The following is an 11,152-nucleotide window of genomic DNA, read 5'->3' as shown; positions in this document are numbered from 1 at the left end:
CATTGTTACAAAACTATCATATCTTACATCTTTTCTCCTAATGGCCCATTTATCATTCCAAAAAGCCATTTGTTTTTCCATATGTGCCCTTTCTCTTCCTCCCCTCTTTTGAAGAAGTTATTTTCCCAGAAGTGCCTCCTCTGCCCCTCTCCATCCCTTATTAAGATGGTGCATAAGCCCCAATTCTAACCACCTCTTTTGTGTCACATTTCTTTGTGAATTCCTATGTGTGTACATACCTAATTAGTTTTTTTTTTTGTTAGTCTTTTGTCAGTTTAATTTTGCAGATCCCTAAAGAAAGAACCTAAGAGAATATAGGAAAAAAAAATTCTCCCTGACAGAGCTCAGTCTCTAAAAAGAAGGTTCTTAAGAATAAAAAAGCTTTGTCAAGATGAAACAGCATTTGATCCCATTTCCCTTCCAGCCCTTGCCAGTGAGAAGGGTTGAAAAACACTTGAATTAAGGACAGTGGAAATATAAGGTGTTGGAGCATAATACTGAATAAAATTCTGGAGCTAAGGTGGGAATGATGGGCCTTAATGGAATGGGGGAAAAATGAGAGTACCTGAGTGGTTGAGTGTAATTTCAGTGATCAAGGCAGAGGGGTTGGGCTAAGAGCCAGGAAAGCTTTTATCAATTCAGGGTTGCCTGCTGCCCCAATACAGTACATACCTAGCAAAGGACACCTACTTTTTTTTCTAGCTGCCTGTTGTGGAGGGCCTAGGACACCTCTGTTAAAGATGAAGAGTAAAAATGATACCATCTTTCTTTCTTCATTCCTCCTAACCCTTCTAGCCCTAGAGATTTTAGTCTATAGGGCCTAATGTTACCGCTGATTACTGGTGACGAGTCCTTGCTTCCCCAATGCTGAAGTATAACACCAGAGCACGCTGAGGCAAGTTTAGAGTGGAAAGTAGGAGCTTTATTAAGGACAGAGAAAAGACTTCTCCCGGGAGGAAGAAGGGGACCCAGAGGTGGAATCCGTGGAAGAGGGGAGGTCTTCCTTTTTTTTATAGCTAAGGTCTACTTTCAGCTTTCCTGCATTTCTGTCAGCCTTCCTGTCCTTTTCTGTTATCAGTGATAGAATGTAGGTGGGGAGACCCAAAAGGTGAGGGGCAGATGGGCCTGAGGAGTAATCTGGGCAGGAAGGGCTTGGGGCCGCTTTTTATTAGCATCTCCGGGTTTGCTGGGAACTGCTCCATTAACATTTCTTTAGAATGGGCTTTGGGCCTTGGGAACATTAACGTTTCAATTTCCCCAAGTGCTGCTCGGCTTTCCCAGGCTTCATTCTCAACAAGGCCTTCATTTTCGATTTTTCTCGATATTAGACCCGATTTACCTAACTACCTATCTTTAAATCTGGCTTCACTAAGAGTCTATATTTCCATAAGCATCTTGGTGACTCTCTTGTCATTAGCTTCTGGCACTGGAATGCCACTGCCAAGAGAAACTTGGCAATAAGAATCACCAGTGGAACTAGTTAAAAAATACAAATTTCTAGGTCCCACACCTAACCCCTCTAACCAGATCAGTGAGTGCCCTACCTGTGAGCTCTCATAACACCCAATTCGAATTTGTTGAACACTTAGTTTTCCATTGGCCAGAGCAATTGTTTCCTCTTTCAAACTATTCTCCGATGTTCTTTGGATTTCATTTCTTTATTCTAGAACAATTTTAGGCTTAGAAGGGGATAATTCTTAACATTTAGACTCTGCTAAAGCAGCACATTCATTGGTTTTCCCACACCCACCTCCAGCTGCTGTTGTCTTTATTTTTGAGTACCTTGAACTTCAGGCTCTACCATAGCATTTATTTACTGTGTAATATTTTCAAGGGTTCTCCCACTGTCTCTGATACTTTTAAGACAGCTGTTTGTGTTTCTTTAGCAATTAACACAGGGACTTGTCTATGAATGTTTGGAATCACCCTGCAACCTGTAGTACAGTCATGTGGTTCATATGTTGATTTCTCTGCCTGTAATTAATGTTTTTTCCTCAGTATTTATTTGGCAAACTCCTACCTCTCTCCTTTGCATGTGTGATGCTGGAGATGGAATTTAGGGCCTTGTGTATCCTTTTTGCATCCAACTAGCTCTTCTTTACCTCCTCATTCTATCCGTCCATTCCCTTTACAATAGACATTAATGGCTCAATTAAAACTAGAGGACAAAAACACTAGCAAGTGTAAAAACTATCCTTCACAGTTCTCAGGAAAAAAGATAGTCCTATGGTGAGAGATAACTACAGAGCAGTGCAGGGTTTTAACCTTTGAAATCACAAAGAAAAACAAAATGGTTAAATTTCCACATCAAAATAGGTGAAATGTCCCTAACTTATTTTCTACATTTCTAAAGTGATTGACCTGGTCTACACACTAAATTTTTGTTCTCTTGATCCTTCCAAATTTAGAGCAATGACTAAAGATCTTCGTGTTGAGGGCAAACAACTCCTGTGAATCACCTGGTAGCTTCCAGTATAATTAATTACTACTAGCTAGATACACTGTTAAGTTTTTCTTATTAACCCTTTTGTGTTGTCAGAGTTTAAGTGCAGACTATTTAAACGAGTATGCTGTTTGAAAATCATAGAAACTTTATTTTATAATATATATAACTAAAGTAGGGAAAAAACAATGAAAAATGCTTGCACACAGGGTAAAACGTCATAGGGGTGAAACATGGTAATAGCTTTCGCTTAAGATTCCTTCTCCACATTACCATATGCACATCTCTGGATCCTCCCCCTCCCCTCCCCCATTCAAGTATCATTTGTTATCAAGACTTGTCTTTCCCAGTTCAGCAGGAAGCATGACACTCTTTATGTCAATGCATCAATGTTTAAAATCTCAAATACAGTTTTAAAATCTTAAAAACTCTTACCCTAGAACAGTCTCTAGAGGCCTTATATTAGGGCCTCTAGAGACTGTTCTAGGGTAAGAGTTTTAAGATGAAAAACTCAGCTTTGTTGTTACCCACAGGTTTGAAATTGCCACCTCACACCTGTGAGGTCAGCATCATCAAATAACCCTTTTTGACGTCCATGAGTGACAAAAGCCTCAAGCAGTCCTGGGATCTAAGGTGCAATTTCTCCACTTGCTCGTTTGGGAACTGGCTTCTTTAAAGCTGCGCAGGGTTAACTTGCTCTGCTGCCGGTTGGACGGCAGCTGATCCGGGATTCTTTAGGGCCAGACTTTCCCAGAAGCACCCATCTCCACTCCTCTTTGTCCTCCCCATTCTTGTCTTACGCAGATGTCTGGACTACAAATACCACTTTGATGATTTTGTTTCTCCAGCGAGATTCGGCAGAACATGCTATTAAAAAAAAAAGGAGGCAGAGGAAACGTAGAAAATAACTCAATTGGTAAGAGTCATAATAAATGGCAGTGCATCCCTAAGAAGTGATGACGAGCAGCCCAGCGGCCGCGGAGGCCACAGGGCACGGTGTCGCAAGGCCAAACGCCCAGCCCCTCCGCCCCAACCGCCCGCCCCGGCCTCGTCACGTGACGGGGAGCGGCGCGCGGCGGCTGTGGCGCCGATTGGCTGTCGGCGGGAGCGCGGGGTTTGATGGGAAGGAATTGGCCGGGCCCAGTGCTCTGTCAGTGGCGGCTGCCTGCTCCGGAGGCTGGCTGCGTGGTGGCGGCCAAGGCTGGCAGGGGTGGACCCCTGTGCTCGCTTCACGCAGGTAGAACCTCAGGATGAGGGCAGTTGGGAGGGCTCCGCAATAGGGAAGCGCGGTGGTAGTTTCCCCGGGAAAAAGCTCAGGATTCTCCGGCTTGCTTTCCCAGGTGTCCCCGCCCCATGCCCAGTGGCCTAAGAGCTCTGCGGCTGTGGCTCTTCTCCCGCTATGGTTCGCGCCTACCCAGTGTAGTCGTCTCACCCACTTTGATTTCCCAGCACAGTGGCAGGGGTACCCCGGGAGTCCTCGAGACCCGGTTCTGATCAGGGTGGTTTCTCCAGCTCTATTTTCGGAGATCCCAGATAGTGACCGACTTGAGCCGCAGCTTTTGGCCCACCTGTATTGAGAAGAGCCCAAAGCTCCTCAAACTAGCTCATCTTACGCTAAACTATCTACTTTGAGTGTTCTAAACCACCTTTTCTTTCCCTTGAGTTGTACAGAGGCCCCACGAGTTGGAAAGATCGGAAGGGATTGAAAACTGTCAGTGTCATGCTGCTTAGCTCGCATGTGGGCGTGGATTATGTGCTACTTAAGAGAAGTGGCTCTACAAACCTTTGTCATTGTTTGAGGGACCGCGGCCTGGTCGAGGGGTGGAGGGGAAGGACGAAGAAGCGTAGGTGTCTTAGGTGTAGTAGAAGGAGAAATCAAATTTAAACCACATCAATAGGTTAAAATCTTCAACGTTGTGTTTGCAAATTGAGGGAGGTGTGTGTGTGTGTGTGTGTGTGTAGGTTTGGTGAACTCAGGGAGAAGGGAGGGAGGCTTGGTGAGCTCGTGGTGTTCTTACAGTACTAAGTAAGACCTGTGACTCATTGAGTTTTCCATGTGATGCTTTACTCTATTGACTTCTGGTTTGTGGTGTTTAGAGTCTATTTTCTCCTTTCTCTGTGGCCTGGGGCTCACCCTTGACAAAATTGACTCTGTTAAAACAGCGGTGTAGTGGATGAGAGTAGGCTTAGTATCAGGCATATATTCAAACTGGCAGGGAATCCTAATCCCTTGTCCTTAGCCGTCCCCATAGTGCCTTCTTAGGAGAACCAAATTGAATTCGAATACATTTTGTTAAACAAGAATGATACATTGAAAGTTAGAATTTTAAAGTTTTCTGTCATCTGTAGAGATCAGTTCAGTAATGCTATTCATCAACTTAAGTGTTTATTATTAATTTGAAGGACTGTAAGGAAAGGGAGAAGTTATATGGCTATCAAGAAGGTATGTTTTCATATATAAATATCTCTAATAGAATTTTTTGGTAGTATTTAGTTCACAATGAAATTTACTTACTATAAAAGCAAACACTTAATAACCATATATTAAAAGTGCTTTCAGAGGTATGCTTCTTTTTATAATTTTTTTTTTGGGGGGGGTGATAAATGTGGTGTTTTGGAATATTTCAGAATTATGTTTTCTGTTAGGACATTTGAAAGTTAGAGTTTTAGAACAAATCACCATTAGCCTTTTTTTTTGTGTGTGTTTTTTTGGTCTTTTTAAAATTTGTTCTTTTTAGATACACATGACAGTAGAGTGTATTTTGACATTATACATACAAACCACTAATCTTAAATTGTATAGTAAGATGTTATGAAAATGCTTTTGAGAGTGTCTATATAGTTTATATTGAAGTCTGGAACTTGCTTAATCAAACATAAAACTAGATTTTCCTTGAAATTTCCTCCAAAGTTCTACAAGATTATTTTAATGAAAGTGTTTGTGGAATATTTTGCTTGAGTTTTTCATATTAGATTAATGAGAACAATACAATGTCAGTAAACATATAAATTAATTTTATTTTTCAATTATTAAATAGGCACTTTTTAAAATAAAAAGTTAGAAGGAAATGTGTTCCATTTCAGTATCACATGTATTTTTTGGTGATAGCAATAATAACTAAAATTTATTATGTACTTTCTAAAAGTTAGACACTGTGCCAAGTGATAAATAATTTCATGTAATCTATATATTAATTCTATGAAGTGTTGATATTTTCACCATTTTACAAACTGAGAGTTAAAGAGTTTAAGTAATTTGCCCCAGATCAATTAGCTAGTATGTAGGTGAGCCGAATTTTGAGTCTAGATTTATTTTACTGTATTGTTTTACTGTGATTGGAAGTGAACTGAAAATTGAAGAAAAATGTTTTTTAAGATTTTAAATAATGACACCCAAACCTGAGTGCGAATAGCAGTTAATTGAAAACATTCAATTAATGTTGTGGACATTGTTGTTCATTAAAAAAACACATTTAGATGCATCTAGCTTTGTGGTCATGTCAGGTTCTGAATGGAAAGAAACTCTGTACATGTTCATCAAGAGTTCTTGGGGACAAGCCACTTGAGGTTGAGCCATTTGTCCACTTGAGAGCAAGGATATTGATTTATGTTTCAGAAGGAAAAGCTAGGTCTTATTTGGTTTCCATGTATTTTCCAGGTATTTGAAAGAAAGCAGAGACGGATCAGAAAATAGCAATAACCACAGCAGTAAAAACAATTTATACTGAGTTATGACTATGTGTCAGGCACTACTGTAAATAGTTTAGGATATATTATGTTATTTAAACCTTTCACTGTTTAAGAGGATTATTTTTAACTATCCCTCTTTTGCAGATGAGAAAATTGAGTAACAGAGAGGTTAAATAATTTATTTGCCTATTGTTTCATAGTAAAGATGGGCCATTGGAGTTAGAATTAAGATGTGTGGAATGGAGAGAACCAGTAGATGAAAATAGAAGCATGAAATTAGAGCTAGATAAAATATTTAATTATTTAATGTTGATACACCTTTATGTGTGTTAGAAAGTACCACCACATGTACATTATAGTAAATCAACTTCTTTAACTAATACCAATATTTGATAGAAACATTGCTGGAACAATGAGGGCTGACTGTTTTTTGATTATGATTGTGAAAGCATGGAAATGGCATTTAATCACTCACCCTAATGTTGTTTTAATGTTCAAATTTAAAAAAGCACAATCCCTTGCTTCAGGAATCTTTGGAGCTAAGCCATAATTTGTTTTATTAACACCAAAACAATTCTCCTCCCAATAACTGATATCAAAATTGGTATTAATTATGATATTATGCATACACTTCAAATTATAGTCATTTAAAAAGTGATATGCAGTGCAGTGAAAGCTATATTTTCAGACTTTATAGCACCAGTTCTGTTTGTAGCTGGAGCTATGTGACTTTGGTAAGTTATTTAGCTTCTCTTTAGTGCAGATAGATCTGCAGTAAAGCATTCAAATTTAATCAAATAAAGGAATTGGACTGCACAAACAGTGTTCTAACAGGATCTCTTGTGTTTATAAGTTACTTTTCACATCAGTAGTTCTCTTTACCAACCATTTGAGAATGTTAGAGGTGCTCTCATATTTTATATATAAATTAATCTATATAAAGCTGCCTTGGTTTTTGAGTTTGTGTTGTTGGGAATAACTGATGACTTTTTTAAAAATTCAAACTACAATATTATGTCTGACCCTGCTACTTAATGTCTTTAAGATGCTACTGTATTCACTTCTTTTTTCTTGGGCTCTTCATTTATAAATGAAGGGATAGTAATAACTAAATGATAGAATTTATATAAAGCATATTACATGTGGTTTGTGTATTAAAAATGCTAGAGACAATAATTCCGATGAAGTGATATTGATGTTGTTATTAATTTCAAATATTAAAAATTTGTCTCAGGGTATGATGGCTATAAACTTGAACTGGAGGAATACAATTCTCTTAGAAACCAAAATATATAGATCAAGTGTGTACAAAATACTGTGCTAGATACCATATATAGTTCTAAAATAGTGGGATGATATATACTTTGAAAATACCTAGTTAAGTGGTTTGTCTGAATCTCCATTCTTTTATCTTTCTTAGTGATTATTTTTAACATCTTAAGAAGGTTGTGAGATTTATTTAATGTTTTGACTCAGAAAATAAAACTTTTCTTTTAAGTTTCTGGATTTTCCATGAGCACATTTTAGAAATTTGAATATTGAGCTAATATTGAAGAATTAATAATAATTTGCATGTTTAATGTGTATTGTAATAGTCATTATAATCTTCAGAGTTTTTCAAGATATATTATAGTTTTTTTTTTTTTTTTTTGGTTTACCAGGGATTGAACCCAGGGGTGCTTAGCCACTGAGCCACATACCCAATTCTTTTTTTTTAATTTTGATACAAGAGTCTTGCTAAATTGCTAAATGGCTGAGGCTGGTTTAGCCTTCCAAACTTTTCTGGGATTTCCAGTATTCACCACCTTGCCCAGCAGATGACAGGTATTTTGTACTTAAAAATCAGTTCATAAATGAGCGTATTTTATATTTGGGCTCTTTGTTACTTTTCTGAGAAACTCTTAAGATAGGTATGTCCTAGGCTAGTTCCATTATATAAACAGTGTTGTAATTCTTACTTGATATTGATATTATTTTGTGATTATGTTTTATGGTTAAGAAGTATATTTTCAGTAACTGTGTGTGTGTGTGTGTGTAAATATATTAGTTTCACATATTGGCAAGAATATACCTCTAATCTGGTAACAATTTGTCAGTTAGAAAGTAGATTTACCATTTATACTTAAAAGAATAAAAATTTATGTAATTATAGAATGGTAAATTGACTTAGAATATGATATAGCTAAATTCTTCCAAAACATTTGAGAGTCATGGAAAAGTAAAAGGGGATATACAGCTAGCTGACAGGAAGGTCAACTAGATTGAGGAACTTACTTAAATTTCAGACAGAAATGTTTATTTGTGGTGTTGAACAGTAGTGTTTAGTAGTAGGGACCAAAAATTTGAAGATAGAGGGACTTTAGGCCATGTTTCTTCTGTTGTTGGGGTGAATCACTAAACCTATAAGGTAATACTACTAAAGGTTATCATGTGAGAAAATGTTGATATTATAAACTACAGTTTACAGAAAAAAATTACTCAACATCATTAAATGATCTGCTCAAGGTCACAGGTAGCATTGTAACCCTTAGTTTCTTATTCAAAATCCAGTTAACTTGAGCTGGACATGGTGGTACAGGCCTCAGTGACTTGGGAGGATGAGGCAAGACCATGGCAAGTTTGAGGCTGTGAGATTCTGTCTCAAGATGCGTGGAGGATGTAGCTTAGTGGTAGAGTGCCCCTGGGTTAGGTTCCTAGTACTGAAATGAAACAAAACAAACACAAAAACCCCCCACTACTCGGCTTTCTGTAATTATTTGTAAAGTGATATTATTCCAAACATTATAAAACTCCTGGAATTCCAAATAACTACCTTAGTTGATTGATAGATAGAAATGGTTTTACTTAAGTATAGAGAATGCAAGTAATATAGTAAAACTTTCATTGCAAGAACAACAGAAGGAACCTGCTTTAAAGAAGAGAAAATCACAAAGACATATGAATATACTCCTAACATGCTTTGTCATTTAAAAAGCCTTTCTAGTTCTATTTTTTTTTGGGGGAAGGGAACTGGGGGTGGAACTCATGCTCCACCACTGAGCCATTTTCGCAGCTCTATTTGAGTTTTATTTAGAGACAGGGTCTCACTGAGTTGCTTAGCACCTTGCTTTTTGCTGAGGCTGGCTTTGAACTTGCAATCCTCCTGTCTCAGCCTCCTGGACTGCTGGGATTATAGGCATGTGTGCCTTCCTCTATCTCTATTTTTATCTTTAAATATGTCCTCACTTTTGAAGGATTTTAAAAAGGTGAACTTTATCCCAATGACTAACTGAATTCAAGTTCCATGTAAGTGGAAGCCAAAAAAATTATTTTATAGTATTTTTAGGTAGTATTTCAATATCTAAATTTTATAGTGGGTATGCTGTTTAACTTAAAATTTTAAAATACATGCTTTATTTGTAGCTGTGACTTCCTTTGGACAACTGATGATATTTATCATTGTGCCAAGTTTCTACAAATAAAAGATGGGTGGATTATTTTCTAGATGGAGGGTAAGTTGCTTTTCTTTACTGCTAGTTCTTAAGTCTAACATAAATGTTACATAAAGCTACTTTAAAAGTCTTCTTTGTGATATAGCCTTCAGTTTGATATTATCTATTCAATTTTCATTTTAACTCTTGTTTTTTTATTTTCTGAATTACTTTTTAATTTGCATTTATAGTTCTATAGGTGTTTAATGTCTCTAACAGAGAATTATTTCACTTTGACTTATGAATTTATTTCTGTATTGTATGCAGATGTTTTTCTTTTCTTGTTTATTTTTTCTACTGCCAAAATTTACAATTTATTTCAAAGGTAGTTGAAATGAAGTATTCTATACCACGCTTACTTTTTTTTATAGACCATATCTTTTTACTTAAAGCTTGTTACAAATATTTATTGAAATCACACTTTTAGGAATTATAGGTTAAACAAAATTAGAAATGCAGTTTGATTTTATTGGGTAAGCTTTTAGAAGGATGTATTTCAATTTTAGAGCTAGAAAATATAAGTTATTGAAAAATGCTCTTCTCTAACTGAAAAGAATTAACTACTTACTTCTTGACTTATAATATGCAATACTTGGTACATAATTTAATTTTTGACTATTGCTGGAACAATACATATTTTAGATTGGTGTTAGCTGATCTTCCTTTTTTTGCCTTTATTTTTTCAACTGACAGATGTTTTGAAGTAGATACATATTGTGGAATGGTTAAATATAGCTAATTAACATATGCATTGTCTCACACACTGTTATCTTTTTTTTTTTGTGATGAGAACACTTAATCTCCATCCTCTTAGCATTTTTTTCTAGAGTATCTCATCATTAGCTATAGTCACTATCTGATCTCCTGAACTTATTCTTCTCAGCTCTTAATTTTTTTTGTAATTTTGTATTCTTTCCCTCCCACAACCAAATTCTCCAAACCTCCCCACCAATTTCTCTAGCCTCTGGAAACTATCATTCTGCTCTCTACTTCTATGAAGTCAACTTTTTTGATTTCAAATATGAATGAGATGACCCCCTTCTTTAAAATCTTATGACAGTTCTGCCTGAAGATCAAATTTATTCTTTGTTTTTCTTATTAGGTTGAACCATATGAAATTGCTAATCTTCTACTACTTTGGCTTATACAAAATGGCTATTTCATTTGATTCAACCTAATGTTAACAAATCTGATAGGGACTACAATGAGTTTGATGCACTGTGTTCTCTTCAGTTGTCTGGTATGTAATTGGTAAATATTTTCTCAACTATTGTATGAACCATTGTGTCTTGCTTTTATTCTATATATTATAAACATGTCTTTGTTAAATAAGCTCTGCCGTAATGAAGTTATTCTTATATGTCCTTCAAAAATTTGTTCTTTCAAGAAAAGTATATACTTAGGAAACAGAATGAAGGTAACCTATTGATTTTCACCTCCAGAGTACTAAGTGAACTTTTAGCAATAGAGAATCAGACTGTCCTTAATTTTATATATATATATATATATATATATATATATATATTTTTTTTTTTTTTTTTTTTTTTTT

General features: G+C 36.3%; 1 protein-coding gene across 3 annotated transcripts in view; it reads left to right on the top strand.

Moving 5' to 3' along the window:
* The first annotated feature begins 3,526 nt into the window (after window positions 1–3,526).
* Window positions 3,527–11,152, top strand: part of Lnpk (lunapark, ER junction formation factor) — a 69,421-nt gene continuing 61,795 nt past the window's right edge. For 2 of the 3 annotated variants that reach the window (XM_048812531.1, XM_015479344.2), the window contains exons 1-2: window positions 3,528–3,680; window positions 9,536–9,624. In XM_048812531.1, coding sequence (XP_048668488.1) covers window positions 9,598–9,624 — 27 coding nt within the window. In that variant the 5' untranslated portion in view covers window positions 3,528–3,680; window positions 9,536–9,597. Of the gene's footprint in view, window positions 3,681–9,535; window positions 9,625–11,152 lie in introns of all 3 variants that reach the window. The other variant, XM_015479345.2, reaches the window with a different exon arrangement.

Source organism: Marmota marmota, unplaced genomic scaffold, assembly GCF_001458135.2.
Source record: "Marmota marmota marmota unplaced genomic scaffold, marMar, whole genome shotgun sequence".
Taxonomy (NCBI): domain Eukaryota; kingdom Metazoa; phylum Chordata; class Mammalia; order Rodentia; family Sciuridae; genus Marmota; species Marmota marmota.
The sequence above is the reverse complement of the archived record's forward strand: the minus strand, read 5'-3'. Positions and strand labels throughout refer to the sequence as shown.